This window comes from Hipposideros armiger, unplaced genomic scaffold (genome assembly GCF_001890085.2).
Source record: "Hipposideros armiger isolate ML-2016 unplaced genomic scaffold, ASM189008v1 scaffold_513, whole genome shotgun sequence".
Taxonomy (NCBI): domain Eukaryota; kingdom Metazoa; phylum Chordata; class Mammalia; order Chiroptera; family Hipposideridae; genus Hipposideros; species Hipposideros armiger.
This window is the reverse complement of record NW_017731863.1, coordinates 117116-139604: the sequence shown is the minus strand read 5'-3', so window position 1 is coordinate 139604 and position 22489 is coordinate 117116. Positions and strand designations below refer to the sequence as shown.

The window sequence follows — 22489 nt, the reverse complement described above, 5'->3', positions numbered from 1 at the left end:
TGTTTCTTGAGCAAATGCTACATGTCAGGCACTTGGCTCGCTTTCAGTTTTTACTGAACTCTGATTGGAAGTGGTGAAGAGTTTAGGCCCGGCTCTTCTGAAGAACAACCCTACAGAGTCCCAGATGGAAATGTCATTTTGGGGATGGTTTAATTTGCATGGATTAGTCATAGAAACATGGCCTGCCACTCAGGCTGTAACCAACAGGAGGTGGTTCCTGGGTCATCCCCTTTCACAGGGCAATGCTCTGCGGACACTCAAGCCAGGACCGCTCGGACTCTACGGGGCCTCAGCTCAGGCCTCGGTCTGGTGCCACGTGACTCGTGTGTTTGCATTGAGTGACGGGCGCAGCGTTGGGCGGGCCTTGGTGGAAATCAACTTCCGGGGGCAGAGGTTTCTCGAAGCCGGGTGGTGTGTGGGCTACCCCTACTTGTGTTACTGGGGTCGCGGTCCCCCCTCCCCAAAGGTTTGCGATCGTGCCCCGGGTGTCCGCGTGCGGGTCAGTCTGTGTGCTGGGGGTGGCTCACCTGGCAGCGGGGGTGAGCGGCGCGGCAGCGGCGGCGGCGGTGAGCGGGAGCAGGGAGCAGGTAAAGCGACTCTCGCCTTCCGGGCCTGGGTCTGGGTCCCGGGGCCGCACGAGGCGGGCGGCGCGCCCGCAGGCGGCCTGGGCGCTGACCGGGAGCGTCCCACCCGGGCTGGGCGCGCGTCCGGCCTCGCCCCCGGAGCTCGCCGGGACCAGAGTGGGGGGCGTGACCCGCCCCCTCGGCAGGCAGTGCCCCTCTGCACTTGCTCTCGCCGGCAGGTTTCGGCCCCGGTACGTTCCCGAATCGAATGTTTAAGAAAGAAAGTCGACGCACAAGTACACGTGATAATTGTGTCACGGAAACTCCCACCTAACGGAGACGGATTCTAGTCCAGTTTTCACCGATCGCGCCTGGCTTATGTTTTCCCTTCTCCTTTGCCGAGTACATCGGGCAAAAACTGTACTAGGTCCGTCAGCCACATTTCCTTATAGTTACTTTGGGCCACACATTGCAATAAAAGTGGTAATTCGGGGTAAAGGCAGAGGGCAGTAACTTTCCAAGTGGTGAGGCATCCTTCATCCCCGAAAGTGCGTCCCCAGATCCCATAATCAAGATGCTTCTTCCGTCTGCCGGTGTTGTGGGCTGCGGAGGAAAGCTTTGGACTGGAAACCCAATTTTAGCTTCACTTTAAGGAATGGCAACTCTATTAAAAGCTCGCTGAGTGTCTTTTTGGTAGGATGATGCTTTTGCTGCTATTCTCACTTGCTTCCCTAATAAGAGTTGGGGCAGAGCCTGAATTCCTGGAGGGCAAAGTTCTGGCCACAGCTCTAGGTGACTCAGCCGCCCCCCAAGAATTCGGACCCTTTTCTTTCCCTCCCCCTCTGAACTGGGCAGATACTGATGCCACCTTCCGATCCAGATATTTTTCAGGGAGGTCGTTGGATGGTGGCCTTTAGAAATAGTTTGCATGTTTCGTGGTGCAGTGATTGGGGTGGGCTAACATTTCACCCCATAATTTAAAGCAGAATACCCAGAATATTTAGTTGGGTGGAACGACAGACTGACAGTAAATTCTCTTTGTTTTGTGCTGTCGGAGAGCTCTATACTTATAATCATCCCTTCTGCCCTCTGCTACAGTTTCTGTTGCATTGAGGGGATTGGCTGTACTTTACCTGTTAAGGTAAATGGAGCAAGGGGGATGCCAGGGAGAGTGCACCTGTGGTGCCACCTAGCCAGTAAATTGTGTGGTAGAGAATTACCCTGGTTACAACGTTTGGTATCCTCTAGGCAGGCCAGGAGGCTGTTCTGTGGGCTGGGAAATCTTATTATGAACTGGTTTCTTAGCAACAATATAAGCCAAATGGAATAAACATGAAACAAAAGGGATGAAAGTTACAACTTACCTCTTAACTTTTATTAAACGGAAAAATGTATTTTCTTATTGGAGTGATCAGCTCAAAACTTGAGAGCTTTTTGTTTGTTTGTTTTTAATCATGTTAATACTTAATGTCAGACAAAAACTGCAGAAAGTCACAGAGGTTACAGCACCATCCCCCCCCCCCAATAAATAAAAGAAGAAAGATGGTTACCAATTTAGCTGGTCTGAAGCTTAAATGGACACATAGGAATTTGCCTACTAAGAGGCATTTTTATCTTGTACCTCTAGCTGTCGATATAAGATTTGTTATGAATAAAACTATTTGAAGATTTATCATCTTTTTCTTGATAGCAGAAGTTGGGCTAGGAATGCATTGGAGTAGGTGAGATGTTTTCCATTAGTAAATTGGAAGGGGGATGTTTAGGTAAGTTGTTTCCAAATTCTGGCTCATAATCATAGTGCTCCTTTATTAATCTGTTCCTTGTGACTTTTGGTCTTTCTTGAAAGCTCATCAAATTTTATTTTCTGTTCAAATAATGGGAACTTAATAAAAAAAGCAACTCTGTAGATTAACTCTTTGTATCAATATCTGTTTCTTCTTATTTACTAATGATAGATCTTTTTTTTTTTGATTTGCAGTATTTCTAAGGATTTTTTATTTCCTCACTGTCTTTCCCCCATCCCATACCCAGTAAGCTGGATGTAACTAATTTAATTCGATTTATATATTTCAAAAGGGCATGTCCTCTGTCTTTTAAAATTTAGATTTATTGAGGTATAATTTACAAGTTAAAAACCGTTTTTAGTATCTTGCTCTATAAACTCTGACAAATGCATGTAGTCGTGTAACCACCACCGTAATCCAGCCAAAGAACATTTACATTATTCCCAAAAGTTTCTTCATGCCCCTTTTTAATCAGTTTCCTTTTCTAACCCATAGGTCCTGGCAACCACTTATATGTTCTTTGTCCCCATAGCTTTGTCTATTCTGGAATATCATATAAATGGAATTCTATTGTATGTAGAATTTGTTTCTGGTTTCTTAATGCTTTTTTGATTCATCCATGTTGATGAATTTATCATTGCTTTGTTCTCGTTTTTAGCACTGAGTACTATTTCATTGTATGAATATATCATAATTTGTTTATCTATTTACCAGTTGATGGACACTTAGGTTGTTTCCAGTTTTTGGTATTTAGGAATGAAGCTGCTATAAATATTCATGCACAGTTTTTTGTACATTCATGTACAAGTCTTTGTATAGACATGTTTTCATTTCTTCTGGTTAAATGTCTGGGATTCTTAGATCATGTGGCAAATGTTTGTTTAACTTTATGAGAAATAACCAAAATATTTTCCAAGATAGCTGTTTCATTTTGCATTCCTTTCCAAAGATGTTTGACTGTTCCAATTGCTCTACATCCTGGCCAGCATTTGTCATTTTATTTTTTATTTTAGCTATTCTAATAGGTATTTAGCGATATCTCATTGATGTTTTAATTTGCATTTTCCTATTGACTATCTGTGTATCTTCTTTGGTGAACTGTTAAATCTTTTGTCTTTTTTTATTTTTTCTTCATTTTTTCCAGCTTTTTTTTTTTTTGAAATATTATTGACATATAACATATGTAAGTTTAAGGTGTACAATGATCATTTGATACAAGTGTATGTTGCAAAATGACTACCACATTAAGGTTAGTTACACCTCCACCCATCACAAAATTACCTTCTTTTTTTTTAATTGTTGTGATGATATTTAAGATCTACTCTCTTAACTTTCAAGTCCATAATACAGTATTGTTAATTATAGCCACCAAGCTGTACATTGGATCTTTAGAATTTACTCATCTTATAGATGGAAGTTTTTACCCTTTGACCAGTATATCTTCCATTTCCCCTACTCCCCAGTTTCTGGCAACCACCATTCTACTCTATTTCCATGAGTTTGGCTTTTTTAGATTCCATCACTAAGTGATATCATGCAGTATTTGTCTTTCTCTGTCTGACTTATTTCACTTAGTATAATGCCCTCAAGGTCCATTCAAGCTCTTGCAAAAGGCAGGATTTTCTTGTTTTTATGGCTGAATAATATTCCTGTGTTTATCTATTTATTTAGCTATCTATTCATATGTCTACATATCTGTGTATCACATCTTTATCCAGTCATTCGTTTGATGGACATTAACTTGTTTCTGTGTCTTGGCTTTTGTGAATAATTTTTCTATGAACATGGAGTGCAGGTATTTCTTTGAGATAGTGATTTAAATTCCTTTAGGTATATACCAAAAAATGAGATTCTTGGATCATGTTGTAGTTAATTTCTCTCTTTATGTATGTTAATATTTGCTCTTTATATTTATATAATTAGATATTCCTATGTTTGGTGCATAAATATTTACAAATGCTATATCATTCTTGTTGGATCGACTACTTTATCATTATGTAATGTCCTTCTTTGTCTTTTGTTACAGTATTTTCTTAAAGTCTGTTTTGTCTGACATAAGTATTGCTACTCCAACTTTCTTATTGTTTCTATTTGTATGGAATATCTTTTTCCAGCCTTTCACTTTCAGACTGTGTGTGTTAGATCTGAAGCGAGTCTCTTGTAGGCAGCACATAGATGGGTCTTGGGTTTTTTTTTTTTTTTCCATTTAGCCACCCTATGTCTTTTGTTTTGAGAATTTAGTCCATTTACATTGAAAGTAATTATGGATAGGTATGTGCTTAATGCCATTTTGTTCATTGTTTTCTGGCTGTTTTTGTAGGTCTTCTATTTTCCTTTCTTCTCTTGCTCTCTTCCCTTGTGGTCTGATGATTTTCTTTAGTTTTATGTTTAAATCTCTTTCTCATTTTTTTGCTGTGGTTGTGTAGCTATTAGAGGGTTTTGATTTGTTACCATGAGGTTCATATCAGTCTGTTTTAAATTGATAGACACTTAAGTTTGAACACATTCTAAAAGCTCTAGCACCTTTGTCAAATATCAATTAACTATGTATGTGTGGATGTATTTCTGGACTCTCAGTTCTGTTGCAACCTTCAGTGTGTCTCTCCTTTGGCTAAAACCACATTATCTTCATTAGCGTAGCTTTATAGTGTGCCTTGAAATTAGGAAGTCTGAGTCTTTCAACTTCGTTGTTTTTCAAAATTGTTTTGAGTATCCTAACTCCTATTCTTTCCCTGTAAATATTTAACCCACTTGTCTGTCTATAAGAAACTCATTGTAGGATTTTTCTTGGCAAGCTTTAAAGTTATAGATAGACTTAGAAAGAATTGATATCTTAATATTGTTTTCTAATCCATTAGTAAAGTATCTTTATTTAGATCTCTGATTTTCCTCATTAATGTTTTGAAGTTTTCAGCGTAAAAATCTTGCATATATTTTGTCATATTTGTATCTTAAGTATTTTGTTATTTGATACTGTTAAAAATGGTAATCTTTAAAAATTTTAATTCCCAATTGTTTATATAGATAATTTAATATTTTATATTGCTCTTGAATCATCAACCTTATTAAATTCACTTATTAGTTCTAGTAGCTTTTGTAGACTCATTTGGATTTTGTACATAGACAATCTTGTTTGCCAATAGAGACAGTTTTATTTAATATTTTCCACCTGTTTGTCTTTCATTTTGTTTTCTTGTCTCATTATGCTGACTACGACCTCTAGTATGATGTTGACTAAGACAAGTCAGAGCAGACATCCTTACCTTGTTTCTCATCTTAGCAGGTAAGGCATGTTGCCTTTTGCCATTAAGTAGTTAACTGCAATTTTTTTTTGTAAATACAATTTGTATCAGATTGAAGAAGTTTTCTTTAGCACCTCGTTTGCTGAGAGTTTTTTTTTTTTTTTTAGTCATGGGTGAATATTACCTTTTTTTAATTTTGGGAATTATAGTTGATTACAGTAGAAAATTGGGAAGTAAAGAGTCTTATAAAGAAAATAGTTAACGTGTTTCCATTAATATGAGATAACTCCTGCTAACATTTTGCTGACTTTTCTTTCAGTCTTTTTCCTTTTGCAAACATTTTTAAAACAAAATGGCAAATATTGTTTTATATTTTTCCCTTTTCACTCAGTATCACATTGTGAGTGCAAACTACATCATAAATTGTTTTGAGAACTTGATTTGTAAGTTCTTGACTTGTAGTTAAGATAGTTAAGTTTTCCGCATTAAAATTAATATTAAATCATTGTGCATAACTGATAAGATTCTTTTAATTGATTTCTTAAAAAGTGGTTTTCACTCAATATATGAATTGTTTTCAGATTCTTAAACATTGCTTCTTTGTTTCATTTGGTATTCTTGGAATTTGTCCCCTAGGCAATTTATTATGATAAATTTTGGAGAGAAATGTGGTAGTCAATATCACTGACTTTTTGGGAATCGCTCTAAGGTAGAATCTTTGAATTTCAGAAAGTCAGAGTTCCTTACATTTTATCTAGTTAAACCATTTATTTTACAGGTTTAGAGTCTAGAATAATTAAATAACTTTTCTACCCATGTTATGATTTTGCTCTGCCATTGATCTAAATAGAACTCTTGATGCATTCTGTGTAATCTAAATAGAACTCTTGATGCATGTTTGATACTATTCGTGTTCTTCTTTCGATAGGAATTACAGAAGTTAATCTTTGTACCTAGCATCATGCAGAAACCCTTTTTGTATGTTGTTTTATTAAATTCCAACCAATACCCTTTGAGGTAGGTAGCATTTTCCCATTTCACAGACTAGGAAACCCAGCCTCAGACAAGTAGCATACTTTTCTGAGGTTGGATTAATATAAACGGTAGAGCTGGATTTGATCAGAAATCTTCTTGAATCTGTGCTTTTATTCATAGGCTACACTACCAATATTGAATTATTGTAAGCATTTTGTATGTATTGTGCTTATTCTGAATCTGTCAATCTTAATGCTTAGAATAAACTCATTAAGCACATTAATAAATCAATATGAGACAGTATTAGTTACTTCTAAAATATTTACCCAAATTTATACCCTTTTACATTTTGTAATTCTAAATTAGTTTAAACCTGTACCTTCTCTCCCTTTCAAATCCTTAATAAGTGGTACAAAGACTGCTGTTAGCTATATGCCATAGAATCCTACTTAATGAATTAGGATACATTTACTGTCACTAGCTGAGGATACAATTTTTTGTTTTGAAATGAGAATTTTTTTTTTATTACAGATTTAATTGATGAAGATCAGAGATAATGTTAGCTGCTTTAAAATGCAACATGTTACAATTGTAATAAAACTATTTTCCTTGGAAGGGTATGTACATTTTGGGATTTACATAATGCAGTCCAACACATATAGTCATATAGACTAACTACATGAATGAAATAAGGACTGTCTTGTAAAGTTGAAATCACTCTTTCTGCTATTTAGAGAGAATGGCTTTCTTCTCCCTTTGCTAACATAGATGGTGTGCATCTCCTACCAGAAGGAGGCCTAAATAATGGAGAGGCCAGCCAAATTGCTTTTTTGTATTGTGTCCAACCTTGTGGTAAAAGGGAATCTATGAGATCTTTTCAAGGTGCTTTACTTTTATATTAGGAGAATTCGGAACTTAACCAATTGGCGTAAAGACAGTGCTGCAGTGTTATGCAAGATCCATTAATCTGTGAATATGCTTCAGTGATACACTGGGGCTTATATGAATACTACTAAAACAACTACATGCTTAGACACCAATAAAAGATAGTGATTAAAGGTGAGATTAAATATCATTTTAATTATGAATTTAATAAAGACAACTTAAAATGAGGTCATACCTTTTATTCACAGTTTGCCCAAGTTAGGCATGAAAAATGGAAAATAAACCTATGAAAGCGGGAAGACATTAAATGGGCCACCCTGATTCAGAAGACGAGTTGAAAGGAATGCTTATTTTTTATTCTGCTGAATGGTCAAAGTGTTTGTTTAATAACTGGTTTTCATGAGGCATTCAGATATTTTAAGTTTCTTTTGTTTGTTACACAGAAGAGACATTTTTTTAGGACTAGTTTTGCTTAAAGTGAATGGTGATTTAAGATGTCACTGCTCATTTAGTATATGTGATTTTTTTTCCAGTTATCATGTTAATTAAGAATACATGTACAGTACTTTTTGTTGCAAGAACCTTTTGTAGGAAACTTTATCTTTATTGGCGTACTGAGTTAAGTTTTTGTATTTCCAAAGTTGGGTGTTATTGGTCTTGCTTCTTTTGTTATCAGTAGGAAAATAAATGCCACAAGGTTATTATTCTCAGTGTCACAATGATGAACATAAAAGGTGACTCCCATATGATCAATGAGAAGTGCTCTGACCACTCACAGTCTGCTCAGATTGCAAAATGATGTTTTATAATATGGTTCATACAAAATACTCAAGAATAAAAAAATCTTATGAACCAGTGAAATTATATATACATTAAATTTTTGGATTTTTTTCCTTCTCACATAGAAGGGCCATAGTTACTTTCATCTAAGCAAAATAATCCAGTACATAGTTCACAGTGCCGAATTTGGAATCATAAGGCTGGATCTGATTGTTTAATCAGCATATACTTTTTTTCCCACTTTAGAAAACATTCCAGGGTGTATCTGTTGATGAAGTTTTGTGTGTGTGTGTGTGTGTGTGTGTGTGTGAGTGTACATACTTTGGGAAGTACACATTGGGAAGTAAACTTTGGAAGTTTTTGGCCATTATTTCTTCAAATATTTTTTCTGCTCCTTTCTCTCTGTCTCTTCTGGGACTCCCATAGTACATATGTGGGCATGCCTGATGGTTTCTCACAGGTCTTGGAGGCTCTGTTTTTCTTCATTCTTCTTCTGTTCCTCAGACTGGATAGTCTCAATTGAAGAATTTCTGACATTGGACTGTCTGTCTATCTGTCATCTATTGAATGTATTTATTGAGTATAGAACACACCATATTAGACTTGGAAAAGAAAGAGCGTTTAGAAGGGCAACTAACTGCATTTCTCTTGCTGCTTTTAAGATTCTCTCTTTAATCTTTGGCATTTTAATTATGACATGTCTTAGTGTGGGCCTCTGGGCTCACCTTGTTTGGGCCTCTCTGTGCTTCCTGGGCTTGTATGTCTATTTCCTTCACCTGGTTCGGGAAGTTTTCTATCATTATTTCTTCAAATAGATTTTTCAATTCCTTGCTCTCTCTCTTTTCCTTCTGATATCCCTATGATGTGAATGTTTGTATGCTTGATGTTGTTCCAGAAGCCTCTTAAACTCTCCTTATTTTTTTGGATTCCTTTTTCTTTTTGCAGTTCTGATTGTGTGTTTTTTGCTATCTTATCTTCCAAATTGCTAATTCAAACCTCTGCTTCACCTAATCTGTTGATTCCCTCTAATGTGTTCTTCATTTCAGTATCATGGTGTTTATTTCTGACTGCTTCTTTTTTATGTTTTCTATCTCCAATTTTTTGTTTCATATCTCTTTGTTGAAATTCTTGCTGAGCTCATTTAATATCCTTATAACCAGTGTTTGGAACTCTGCATGTCGTGGATTGCTGGCCTCCTTTTTGTTTAGTTGTTTTTCTGGAGCATTGTTCTCTTCTTTTATTTGGGACATGTTTCTTTGTCTCCCCATTTTGGCTGCCTCCCGGTGTTTGTTTCTATATATTAGGTAGAAGTGCTATGTCTCCTGGTCTTAGTAGAGTGGCCTTATGTATTAGGTGTTTTGTGGGACCCAGTGGTACTGTCTCTTCCTGGTCACCTGAGCCAGGTGCTGCAGGTGGGTCCCTTGTGTGCATTGTGTGTGCCCTCCTGTTGTAGTTGAGCCTTGATTGCTGTTTGCACATCAATAGGAGGCGTTGACCCTCAGGCTGATTGGTTATGAGGAAGGGCTGTGACTACAGTGAGGACACCTTGTGCAGGGGTTGACCCTATGGAGCAGGATTTGCTTTAGTGGGGCTTTGGTGCCTGCCCAGTATGCCCTTTGGGTGTATCGTTTGTGGAGGTGGTTGGGTGGTTCTCTGTTGTGGTCTGAAGCAGGTGTGTTGGTTCTGGGACTTCTTGTGAGGGGCTCTGGTTCAGGCCAAGGTCACCTGCTGCCTGTGTCCTGCCCTGGGCCACTTGGAATGAGTTATAAAGTGATCTGAAGATGGCTGTCACTTTTGCTTGGCTTGGAGGTGCCTGGGAGAGGCTAAGCTGCTAACAGGCCAGCTGCTGCAAGTGCTGGGCTTGGGGCTGCTTAGCATGAGGTACGAGGCATGCTGAGGCCGGACGCTGCTTTTTTGGAGTTTGTGAACCTTTGAGAGATTAGGAGAGTCTGCAGCATGAGCGGTTTGGGTGGTCCTGCAAGTTGGGAGAGGTGGGGTCTCAGAATCACCAGGGCAGGGTGAATGGTGTTAACTAGGTTAATGGAGACTCAGAGATGGTGCCCTCCTGACCATGCAGGCTTGGTGAGGGTAGGCCTCAATAAAGCAACAGTGGCCTCTGCTAGCGCTTCAATCCAGGAGAAAGCTGCCACTACAGCCCTCACCCTGAAGCCAGGCTATTCAGTTCCTCCCTGTATGGCCCTGGCACCTTTTTAGCTGTGGCGGCAGCACTGGTGCTCAGAGCAAATGAGTCCGTCAGTGAGTAAGTGTGTGAGCAGGCTCTATAAGAGGAACGCATGTGACTCCAGCAGCCCTCCAGCTTCCTCAGACACAATCTCCTCTGGTTTTCACAGCTAGAAGTTATGGGGACTTCTCTTCCACACACTGGAACCCTGGGCTGGTGAGCCTGGTGTGGGACTGGGACCCCCCCTCACTCCTCCAGGGGTCCTCCAAAGCCAAGATATCCCTCCCAATTTTGAACCACCACATGTGGGTGTGGCACCAGCCTGTTTCATGTCTCCGCTCCTCCTACCAGTGTTGACGTGGCTTCTTCTGTATGTCTTTAGTTATAGGACTTCTGTTCAGCTACACTTCAGATGATTCTCAGTGATGGTTGTTCTGTAGTTTAGTTGTAATTTTGATGTGGTTGTGGGAGGAGTCAAGCACAGCATTTACTTACTCCACCATCTCGAGTGGACGTCTCAATTTTTTTTTTTTAATGTTTGTTTATACTCACTGCCTCATGATGGAAGGCACCAGGACGAGGCCATGCCCCAGCCCCCAAAGGCACACATATGACAGCAGTATGTGGTGTCTGATGCACTTTCCTAAGTGGATCAATTTAAATAGGAAATCTTTAGGTAAGGCTTGCAAATTATGATTAAAAAGTTATTTGAATTGTCATAATGATTACCCTGTAAGGGGAAAGTGAAGAAGCATTTGTTGAACACTTATTATGTGCTATGACTGAACATTTTACTTGGAGAAATTGAATTTTTTGGTTAATGGGATTTCCTAGTGAAGAAAGAAAACCAGCAGCCCAGGGTTTTGTTTTGTTTTGTTTTTGATTTGGTGAAAATCTCTAGCCTTGTACTTGTGGATTTTAATGCCTTAGTAATTGAAAGTAACTGAACTTTTTTTACCCCCATCATTTAAGTGACTGGCTTAGCATGTTGTAGTACCTGAGAGTCATACTTGAGACTATTATTTCCAATTTTGTGGAAGTAATTGGGATGACTTTGGTCTTCACACCCATCCTATAGTTATTTTCCCAGTTCTGGAATGCAAAATTAGAATAGTCTCAGCAGCTGGCACTGTCTCCACATTGGTTCCCCGACCAGTGGAGTGAAGGCTACTGTGGTGAGAGGGGCCAAATGGAAGCCACTAGAACTGCTTCTGCCTAAGAAAATAGCGAACCAAAAACAATACCTCTTTCCTGGAGGTATTGCAGAGGATACTGCCATGATCAAGGACTTTGAAAATGCAGGATGGTGATTCTCACCACATCCCCATCCATCTGTTTGGCTTTTGTAGAAGACAGGTGGATCTTGGGTAATGACAATTGATTATTGTAAGCTTAACCAACAGATGACTACAGCCGCAGCTGCTGAACTAGATATGATTTTATTGCTTGAACAAATTAACACATACCCTGGTTCTTCATATGTAACTATTGATCTGGAAAAATGTCTTTTTTTCCCATCCTTGTCAATAAGGTGCAACAGAAATGCAGTAGTCCCTTGGTATCTGTATGGGATTGCTTCTAGGACCACCCCCCTCCCCCCCCCATGGCTACCAAAATTCACAGGTGCTCAAGTCCCTTCTATAAAAAGGAGTTTTGTTGTTTTTTTGTTTAGTTTTGTTTTGCATGTAACCTATATTTCCATATAGATTACAGCAGGGTATGTCTACATATCACTTTATTTGTATGAATTCAGTGTAGTGCTTGGCACATGGCAAATTCATTTTGCTTTTTTGGAACTTTCTGGGATTTTTTTTTCAAGTAATTTTGATCTATGGTTGGTTGAATCTGTGGATGTGCCCATGGATATGCAGGGCCGATTGTACTTTGCTTTTAGCTGGCAAGTCAGCAATATACCTTCACTGTCCTACCTCAGGGGTATAGCAATGCTCCAGTCCTATGTCATAATTTAGTTGGAGTGGATTTGTATTACCTTTTCTCTTCCACAGGATATCACACTAGTTCATTATATTGATGCCATTATGTTGATTGGAGCTAGTGAGCAAGAAGCAGCGACTACTGTAGACTTATTAGTAAGTCGTTTAAGTGTCAGAGAGTAGGAAGTATATCTGACAAAAGTTCAGCAGCCTTCCAACCTCAGTGAAATTTCTAGTCATCCAGTGGCATGGGGTATGTCAAGATATCCCTTCTAAGGTGAAGGATAAGTTTTTGTATCTGGCAACATATTCCTCATTTGAGTGTGTTACTCTGACCAATTATTAAGTGACTCAAAAACAGCTAGTTTTGAACAAGAGGAGGCTCTGCAACATGTCCAGTTGCTGTGCAAGCTTCTCTGCCACTTGGGTCATATTATCCAGCAGATCCAGTGGCACTTGAAGTGTCGGTGGCAGACAGGGATGCTCTTTTGAGACTTTGGTAACCCTTACAGGTGAATCACAGTACAGGCCCATAGGATTTTGGTCCAAAGCCCTGCTGTTTTCTGCAAATAACTACTCCTTTTTTGAGAAACAGCTGTTGGCCTGTTACTGGGCCTAAGAGACTGCTTAACCATGGGCTACCAAGTTGCCACGTAACCTGAGTTGCCCGTTATGAAATTGGAAATATCTGACCCACCAAGCCATAAAGCTACACACACAGCAGCACTGCATCATCACATGGAAGTTGTATATATCTGGTCAGGCATGAGCAGTACCTGAAGGCACAAGTAATCAGTTACATGAGAAGTGGCCCAAAGGCCTGTGGTCCCTCCCCTGCTACAGTGTCTTCTCTTTCCTAGACTGCACCTATGGCCTCATGGGAAGCTCCCAAAGATCAGTTGACAGAGGAAAAGAAGCCTCATTCCTGGTTTACAGGTGGTTCTGTATGATAGGCAGGCACCACCTGAAAGTGGACACTATGGCCGCTTTGTGGAATATCCCTGAAGGACATTGGTGAAATGAGATCTTCCCAGTGGGCAGAGCTTCAGGAAATGCAGCTGTTTGTTCACTTTGCTTGGAAAGAAAGTGGTGAGGTGGGTGATTGTATACTGACTCATGGGCTATGACCAACAGTTTGGTTTAATGTTTAGGGACTTGGGAGGAACATGACTGGAAAATTGGTGACAAGGAAATCTGAGAAGGAGGTATGCAGATAGACCTCTCTGAATGGGCAAAATAGTGAAGATATTTGTGTTTCATGTGAGTGCTCACCAAAGGGTGACCTCAGCAGAGGAGATTTTTTTTTTTAAAGATTTTATTGGGGGGAATTGGGGAGGGGAAAAGCGTTGGGGAATTGGGGAAGGGGAACAGACAAGCTACTGTCCTTTGGTTCTTCAGTCTAGTTGTGGAGGACGTCGCTTTACTGACCCATGTTGGTATTGTGATCATTGCGCTCTTCCTGGCTGAGGCAGATCGGTCGCTGGCCATTGGATGGCCGTTCACGGCGGCTCGCAGCAGCTCACACCAGCTGCCGGCCACTCACAGTAGCTCACGGCAGTCCACTGCAGCCCCACTGCAGCATATGCTGTCCCTGGCGACTCACAGCAGCCCAGATCCAGGTTGAGCTGTTGTTCACCATCTTAGCTGTAGAGGGCACAGCGTCACTGGCCCATGTGGGATCCGAACCTGTGGCCCTGCTGCTCAGAGCTGGGGCGTCCCAAGCCAACTCTTAACCAACGTACCACTCGGTCGGCCCAGCACAGGAGATTTTGATAATCAAGTCAATTGGTTTACCTGTTCTGTGGATACCAGTCATCCTTTCGCCCCAACCACCCCCGTCATCGCCCATTGGGCTTTTATGAACAAAGTGGCCATGCTGCCAGGGGTGGAGGTTACAGATGGGCTCAGCAACATAGACTTCAACTCATCAACTCATCACCTGGCTGTGGCCACTGCTTAGTGTCCAGTTTGCCAGTAGCCGAGACTAACACTAAATTCCTGATATGGCACCATTCCCTGAGGTAATTAGCTACCTGGAGGCAGGTTGATTACATTGGACTGCTGCCATCATGGAAGTGGCAGCTGTTTGTTCTTACTGGAATAATCACATATTCTGGATATAGGTTTGCCTTTCCCATCACAATACTTCTGCCCAAAATACCATGAGTGGGCTTACAGAATACCTTATTCACCATCATGGTATTCCACACAGCACTTCTTCTGATCAAGGAACTCACTTCATAGCAAATGAAGTGTGGCAATGGGCACATGCTCATGGAATTCACTGGTCTTATGTTTTTACCATCCTGAAGCTGCTGACTTGATAAAATGGTAAAATGGTCTTTTGAAGACTAAGTTACAGTGCCAGCTAGGTGTCAGTACTTTGCAGACCTGGGGCAAGCTTATCCAGAAGGTTGTATATGCTCTTAATTAATATTCAATATATGGTGCTGTTTCTCCTTTAGCCAGGATTCACAGGTTCAGGAATCAAGAGGTGGAAACAGGAGTGGCACCATTCACTATTACCCCTAGTGACCCACTGGCAAAATTTTGGGTTTCTATTTCTGTGACCTTATGCTCTGCTGGGCTAGAGGTCTTAGTTCCAAAGGGAGGAATGCTTCCACCATGAGACACAACATTAATTCCGTTGAACTGGAAGTTCAGACTGTTGCCCAGCCACTTTGGACTCCTCATGCCTCTGAATGAACAGGCAAGGAAGTGGGCTGGCTGGGGTGATTGACCCTGACTACCAAGAGGAAGTTGGACTCCACTCCACAGGAAGAGGATGTCTGCAATACAGGGGATCCCTTAGGGCATCTCTCAGTATTACCATGCCCTGTGATTAACGACAGTGCAGAACTGCAACAACCCCATTCAGGGAGGATTACTGATGGCCCAGACCCTTCAGGAATGAAGGGTCATCTCACCAGGTAAAGGACTGTGACCGGCTGAAGTGTTTGCTGAAGACTAAAGGAATACAAAATGGGTAGTGGAAGAAGGTAGCTATAAATACTAGCTATAACCACGTTACCAGTTATAGAAACAAGGACTGTAATTGTAATGAGTATTTCCTCATTTTGTTATAAATACATTGTGTGTGTGTGTGTGTGTGTGTGTGTGTGTATACACACACACACACACACACACACATATATATATATATATATATATATCCCTATGTATATGTACACACATGTGTGGCTATGTATGTAAAATATCTTTGTTTTCTTTTCTCTCGTATGCCATTACCCTGTAAGATGAGATGCATTGAATGTATATAATAGTATTTTAAATATTAGTAATTTCACATTATGTTATTTACATTTTGGGATATCAAGGAGAACAGTAAACATCATTTAAGGACTTCACCTTCTCTTCTGCAGATATGGTTAGTGTGTTTTCAGTTGTACACAGGATAGTTATATCAGGTTATGCAGAATTATGATCTTGTTATTGTCCATTTTTGGAGATTAAATAGGGTTTAAGGAGATGAATGTGGGTGCCCAGTTGATGAGGGGTGGATTTATGATGGTTAATTTTATGTGTCAATTTGACTGGGCCATGGGTGCCCAGATATGTGATCAAACTTTATTCTGAGCATGTCTGTGAAGGTGTTTCCTGATGAGATTAACATTTGAATTAGTAGACAGTAAAGCAGATTGTTCTCTCTAAGGCAGCGGTTCTCAACCTTCCTAATGCCGCGACCCCTTAATACAGTTCCTCATGTTGTGGTGACCCCCAACCATAAAGTTATTTTCATTGCTACTCTATAACTGTAATTTTGCTACTGTTATGAATCGTAATGTAAATATCTGTTTTCCGATGGTCTTAGGCGACCCCTGTGAAAGGGTCGTTCAACCCCCAAAGGGGTTGCGACCCACAGGTTGAGAACTGCTGCTCTAAGGTGAGTGGTCCTCATTGGATCAATTGAAGACCTGAATAGAACAAAAAAGCTGTCAGAGGGCACTTCTGCCTGATGCATGAACTGGGATATTGGTTTCCTCTGGCACTTGTACTGTGACTCTCCTGGTTCTCAGGCTTTCAGACGCAGCCTGGAACCAAACCATCTATTTCCCTGGGTCTCCAGCTTGCCAACTGCAGGTTTGGGGACTTCTCAGCCTCCATAATCTCATGAGCTAATTTCTCTCTCTCTCTCTCTCTCTCTCTCTCTCTCTCTCTCTCTCTCACCGACTGACCCACCCACCCATGCACACACACACACACATGCACACATACATATGGGGAACTCTGACTAATAATACACTCACCATAGAAGTGAAAAATTAGTAGAGTGTTTCCTTTCCCAGTACAATGAACAAGTTGTCTTTGGCACGGTGGAAGTTCAAATATGGAGCTAGTATTTTAAAGAATGTAGGGTCATCTTACCATTGTACCCATTAGGAGGAGTGGACTTGTAGTTTACTTTGTAAATTGACTTAATTCCTTACAGCATTATAAAGCCAACTTGGTAAATATATGACTATATAGAAGGGGAATGACAAAAATAAAATGCTTAAGATGCTGAGTCCTAGTATAAGGAGAATTTATAGTAAAACTCTTAGAAATAAAGGCTAAGACTTCAGAATTAGATTAGTCATAGATACATTCCAGCAGAATACCTGTATTACCAAGTTTATTGACATTTAACAAGAGTCTATAATGATTACTGACAAATACTGGCTTTTGGCTTAAATGTATTCAGTAAAACTCAGGTACTATTATAGCTATTGTTCTTTGACTTTTTATTTTTACCAGTCTCATTTTAGATTATGGAAACTAGTTAGGCCCTTTTTCTCCCCATTGAAAGCTAAGGCGTTAATCAGATACACTGGGGAGAGATTTAATGAATACAGTATAAGTAGAATGGAATCCTGTGCGGAATAAAGCACTGCTTAAATAAAAAAGAGAGCGGAGAAACTCATGAATAACACTACTCAGGACTTTGGTTTCATTTTTGTAAAAGTTAAGTAGACTGAAGGAGTAATTACGAAGACTATAGGATTTCCCCGTTTATAAAAAAGTTTTTAGGGAAAAAGAATGATTGGATACTTTCAGCATTTAAAGCTGGTTAATTACCACATTCTTTCCATTGTGATCTTGTAGCAATACTGAGGTCTGGAATCATGCAAATCATTTTTGAGTATTTTTTTTTTTCTTAACTCTCAGTAGACTTCTTTCTCTGTGTCTCTGATGTTGAGCTATATATAGCAAGCTTTTCTTGGTTCTCAGGCTTAGACAATGTATAGTGATTTTCTAAGTAGAGCAAATTCTCATTCCTCCTGCAATTTAGTTACTTTAACATGGTTTCAGTAATTAAAAGAAAATATATGTTGTGCCTCAAAAATAGCACAACTCAGTTACTCTAATCAAGATAAGGTGTGCCATCTTTTGCAGATCTTATACGTATGTAATGAATTGCCACTGACTTCCCAACTTTCTAGGAGGAAGACAACCGTAGCAATTGAATAAAACAGCACCAGCTGGTTATATATGTGGATAAGCTGGGATGTGTGTTTGTGTGTGTGTAGGAACTATAATGTTCTTTTATGTAGTTAAATACTCTTATCCGTTCTTAAAATAACATAATGGACAACTGGTCAGAACAGTACTGTTATAATTACTCTTCATCTGTGAAACTGAAGCTGAAATTTATTGATGACTTCTAGTGTGTATGCCTGTATTGAGAGAAAAAACATTGTGAGACAAGTAAATAGAATGTTATGTTCATTTTAAGAGATTCTCAATTTTGGCCTTTCAGGATATCACGAAGCTAATATCGTATCAGAGAACCTGTTGTAATTGATAGTAAAGGAAGCAACACTTAGGAGAATTGCACTTTTGTTCACATCACTTCCATTGCTTCATGTTACCCATAGTGCATATACCTTTCTCTCGTGATAAGAAAATTATAGCCCAGATTAAGTTCTTAGCATATTACTACAGAACATGCAAAAATGATCTAGATGGTAGTATTCGGTACTGACAGCAGAGGTGTTAGTTAGCACAGAACAGGACACACAATTGAATATATGTATATATAAACATATGTCCATATGGATATATTTCAAATTAAAGTGCCTGGGAATGTTGAAATCCCCCATTCATTGTATCCTTTAAATATTCTAGCCTAGTAGCAGATTGCACATTAACCAAGTCAGTGCACATTTGAATTGGATGTAGCTCTTGGAAAATTTTTAGGAAATTTTCTGAAATAGCAGTTTTGAACTGACTACCTAATCTTATTTATATTCCTACTATCAGGTATGCTTCATATTTTCCTCCACGTATTCGAGAAGTTCAGTTCCGTAAGTCAGTTGACACAAGTGTTTATTAATGAACTATTGTTCTGTGCTGAAAAAAATGGCAAACTTTTCAGAATGGCTGGGAGAGACAGCAGATGAGACTGGAAATGTAAACCTGAGCCAGATCATTAAGGGACTCTAGGATCCCTAGGGGAAGATTATTAACAGCAAAGTGGGGAGAAGTAAGACTGGGCATGAGGAAGTCAATCCTGGGCAGGCTGGGTTAATGCCCTTACTTGTTGATTGCTTGGGAAAATAAAACTGTATGTAAACATTCTGTTACATAACAATTTGAAAAAATAAGGCTTTTGTGGGGACAAAGGGTGGTGGTGTGACAGAAACTGTAAGACAAAAACATTTACTAAGCAGAAAGATGATTGTAATTTGGGTTGCCTGATCAAACTTCCCCCGTTTCTGGCAGCCTAGCTTACTGTAGAGAGCTTTCAAAAGCCTGATGCAGGTAATACCCCCTATTTCACTTATCATCTGAGGTTGTCTGTTTGTTTTCCTATTCTATCCTCTCCCATTCCAGTTTCCCTCACCTACACTAAACATCTTGAGGTATTTTACATACTGCACATCCTTTTTCTTGCCATTTTAGTATATATGTACTAGTACCTGCATTTTTGTTTTAATTTGCATTTTTCTAATGGCTGATGATGTTGAGCATCTTTTCATGTGCTTAATTGCCATTCTTGCATCTTTTATAAAATGGTTATTTAAATCTTTTGTCATTTTAAAAGTTGAGTTGCTCATCTTATTTAGTTATAAGGTTTTTGTTTTTTTATATTTTGGATACAAGACCTTTATCAGATAGGTTTTTCAAATATTTTCTCCCAATCTCTTTCTTGCCTTTTTCTCTTCTTAACATCGCATGTATTTTAAAAATTTTAAAGTTATGGTAAAATATATATAACTTAAAATTTATCTATTATATCTATATTATCAATATATACCATGTCTATACTATTCTAATAGTTTTTAAGTGTACAGTTCAGAGGCATTAAGTACATTCACATTGTTGTGCAGCCATCACCACCGTCCATCTCCAGAACTTTTTCATCCCCCAGAACTGAACTATGTACCCGCTACAACAACTCCTCGTTCACTTTTCTTCCTTCCCAGTCTCTGGTAACCACTATTCTGCTTTTTCTCTCTATGAATTTGATGGTCTCACTACCTCATATAAGTGGAATCATACAGTATTTGTCCTTTTGTTTCTGTCTTATTTCACTTAGCATGTCTTTGGGTTTATCCGTGTTGTAGCATGTATCAGAATTTCATTCCTTTTTAAGGCTAAATTATATACTTTTGTATGTATATACTACATTTTGTGTATCCATTCATCTATCAATGGACATTTGGGTTATTTTCACTTTTCGGCTATTGTGAATAATGATGCTATGAACATGAGTGTACAATTATCTGCTCAAGTCACTGTTTTCAATTCTTTTGGGTATATACCCAGAAGTAAAATTGCTGGATCATATGATAATTCTATGTTTGAGCTTTTGAGGAACCACCATACTGTTTTCCTAGACCCACAGTGTTTTAAAGTCTATATCCTTTCCCCCTTGGTCTACTTTTAAATAATATTCTATTTCATGTATAGTGTAAGAACTTTATAACAGTGTACGTCCATTTCCTCTCTCATCATTTGTGGTACTGATATCATTTACTTCTATATATTCTATAAAGTCAACAGTGCATTGTTATATTGCTCTGTGTAATCAGTTAGCTTTTAAATTTTTATATTCATGCACATATTTGCCATTTCTGGCACTCCTAATTCCTTTTGTGTAGATCCAAATTCCAATCTGATTTCATTTTTCTTCTCCCTGAGTAACTTTCTTTAATATTTCTTTTACTGCACGTCTGCTAGCAAAGAATTCTCTCAGCTTTTGTTTGGAAAAATATCACTATTTCCCACTCAGTTTTTAAGATTATTTCTCTGGGGAAAGAATTATATGCTGCTGTATGTTTTTTCCTTTCAGTAGTGTGGAGCTACTTCTCCATTGTCTTCTGTCTTACATAGTTTCCGACAAGAAGTCTGCTCTTATTATTTTAGTTCTTTTGTATGTAATTTATCCTTTTTTCTGGCTTATTTTAAAATTTTTTGTTAGTTTTGCACAATAGAGTATGATATGCATTGATACGATTTCTTTATGTTTATAGTACTTGACTGTTGTTTAGATCTCTGGATCTCTAGGTTTATAGTTTTTATGAAATTGAGAAAATTTTCAACTGTATTTCTTCAAATATTTTGTTCCACGCCCTTTCCTTTTTTTCTGAGTCTCTAATTATACACTAGTTGTATAATTAGACTAGTTGATATTATCTCACATTTTCTATTAGTATTTTTTATTTCAGTGCAGTAAGTTTGAATAATTACTATTGCAGTTTTTAACTTCATGGTTTTATCTTCTGCAGTGTTTAATCTGCTGTTAATCCTATGTTATGTATTTTATTTTAGAAGTTCTATGCAAGTTCCATTTAAATCTTTTTCATAACTTCCATGTCTCATCATCATGCTAATTTTTTCTTCTACCTTCTGAAACATGAATAATTTATAATAGCTGTTTTCATATCCTTGTTTTCTAATTCTATCATTTCTTTCATTTCTGTTTTGCTATTAAGTTTTCTCCTGATTGTAGGTCATATTTTCCTGATTTTCTTCATGCCTTTAATTTTTTGATTGGATTAAGACATTTTGAATTTTATATTGTTGATTATTTTGTTGTATTATTTTAAGTAGTGTTGCATTTTCTTCTGGTTCTCAGTTATGTTACTTGGAATCAGTTTGATTAATTTGAGGCATATTTTTAAGATTTGTTAGTGTGGGTCTTACAATAGCCTTTTGTTGTAGGTCTAATTTAGTCCCACTGCTGAGGAGATGCCCTCCTGAGGAGTCAGCTGAATATGAATTACGAGGTTTATCCACTCTGACTAGTAGGAACACAAACTATTACCAACCGTGTCTGAACTCCAGATGTTTTTCTCTCTACTCACTTTTGTTTTTATTTTCCTGGCCTTGTATAGCTTTTTCTCATGTGTGTACATTTTAGTCCTCAATCCAAGACTTGAGCAGACCTTTCTGTCTCTGGAATTCTTACTTTGTGTAGTTTTCTCTTCTCAAATTCTTGGCCCTGCAACTACTAGTTGCCTCGTAAACTTTTAACTCTGTGTCCTCAATTCATTGAGAGGCCAGTTTTACTTGGGTTTCCTCATCATGTGCTATGACCTGTGAACTGACTCCAGGTTGTAAGCTGGGCAATTATAATGCTTACCTTGTTTTGTTTCCTTCCTCTCTGGAATTACAGTTCTGTGCTGTCTGTTGTCCAATATCTGAAAACCATTGTTTCATATATTTTGTGCAGATTTTTAGTTTCAGTTGGGAGGTCAAATCTGGTTGCTTTGTCTCCATTTTTATTGAAAGTAGAATAATACCCATATACTGTAGTTTAAACTTTCCTCCAGCCTTTTTCATGCTCTCACTTCGAAGTAACCACAGAGCAAAAGATAGTGGGTGCTCCAGGAGCGGGTGGTAGTGAAGGTGTCAGTGAGAAAACTGCTGGTGATATTTAGGAAATGAGTGCTTTATTTTTTGTTTATTCTTTTTATCTCGTATTCTACTTTGTACTTTATAAAGTATACTTTATAATCTACTTTATGAAAAGTAAAATCTCTCTTCTTAACCCGTCATTAAATCTTTGCATAAAATTTACACTTGCAATATGCACCATCTTTTATTGTAGTGTCCTATATCTTAGACACATCACTTTCTTTCTTTTTTTTTTTTTTAAAGATTTTTATTGGGGAATTGGGGGGATGGGAACAGTGCT

General features: G+C 38.6%; 1 protein-coding gene across 1 annotated transcript in view; it reads left to right on the top strand.

The window, feature by feature from the left end:
* The first annotated feature begins 124 nt into the window (after positions 1–124).
* LOC109396300 (uncharacterized) overlaps positions 125–22489 on the top strand; it is an 83544-nt gene continuing 61179 nt past the window's right edge. The window contains exon 1 of the mRNA XM_019668017.1: positions 125–587. Within this exon, the coding sequence (XP_019523562.1) occupies positions 125–587 (463 nt within the window). The remainder of the gene's footprint in view (positions 588–22489) is intronic.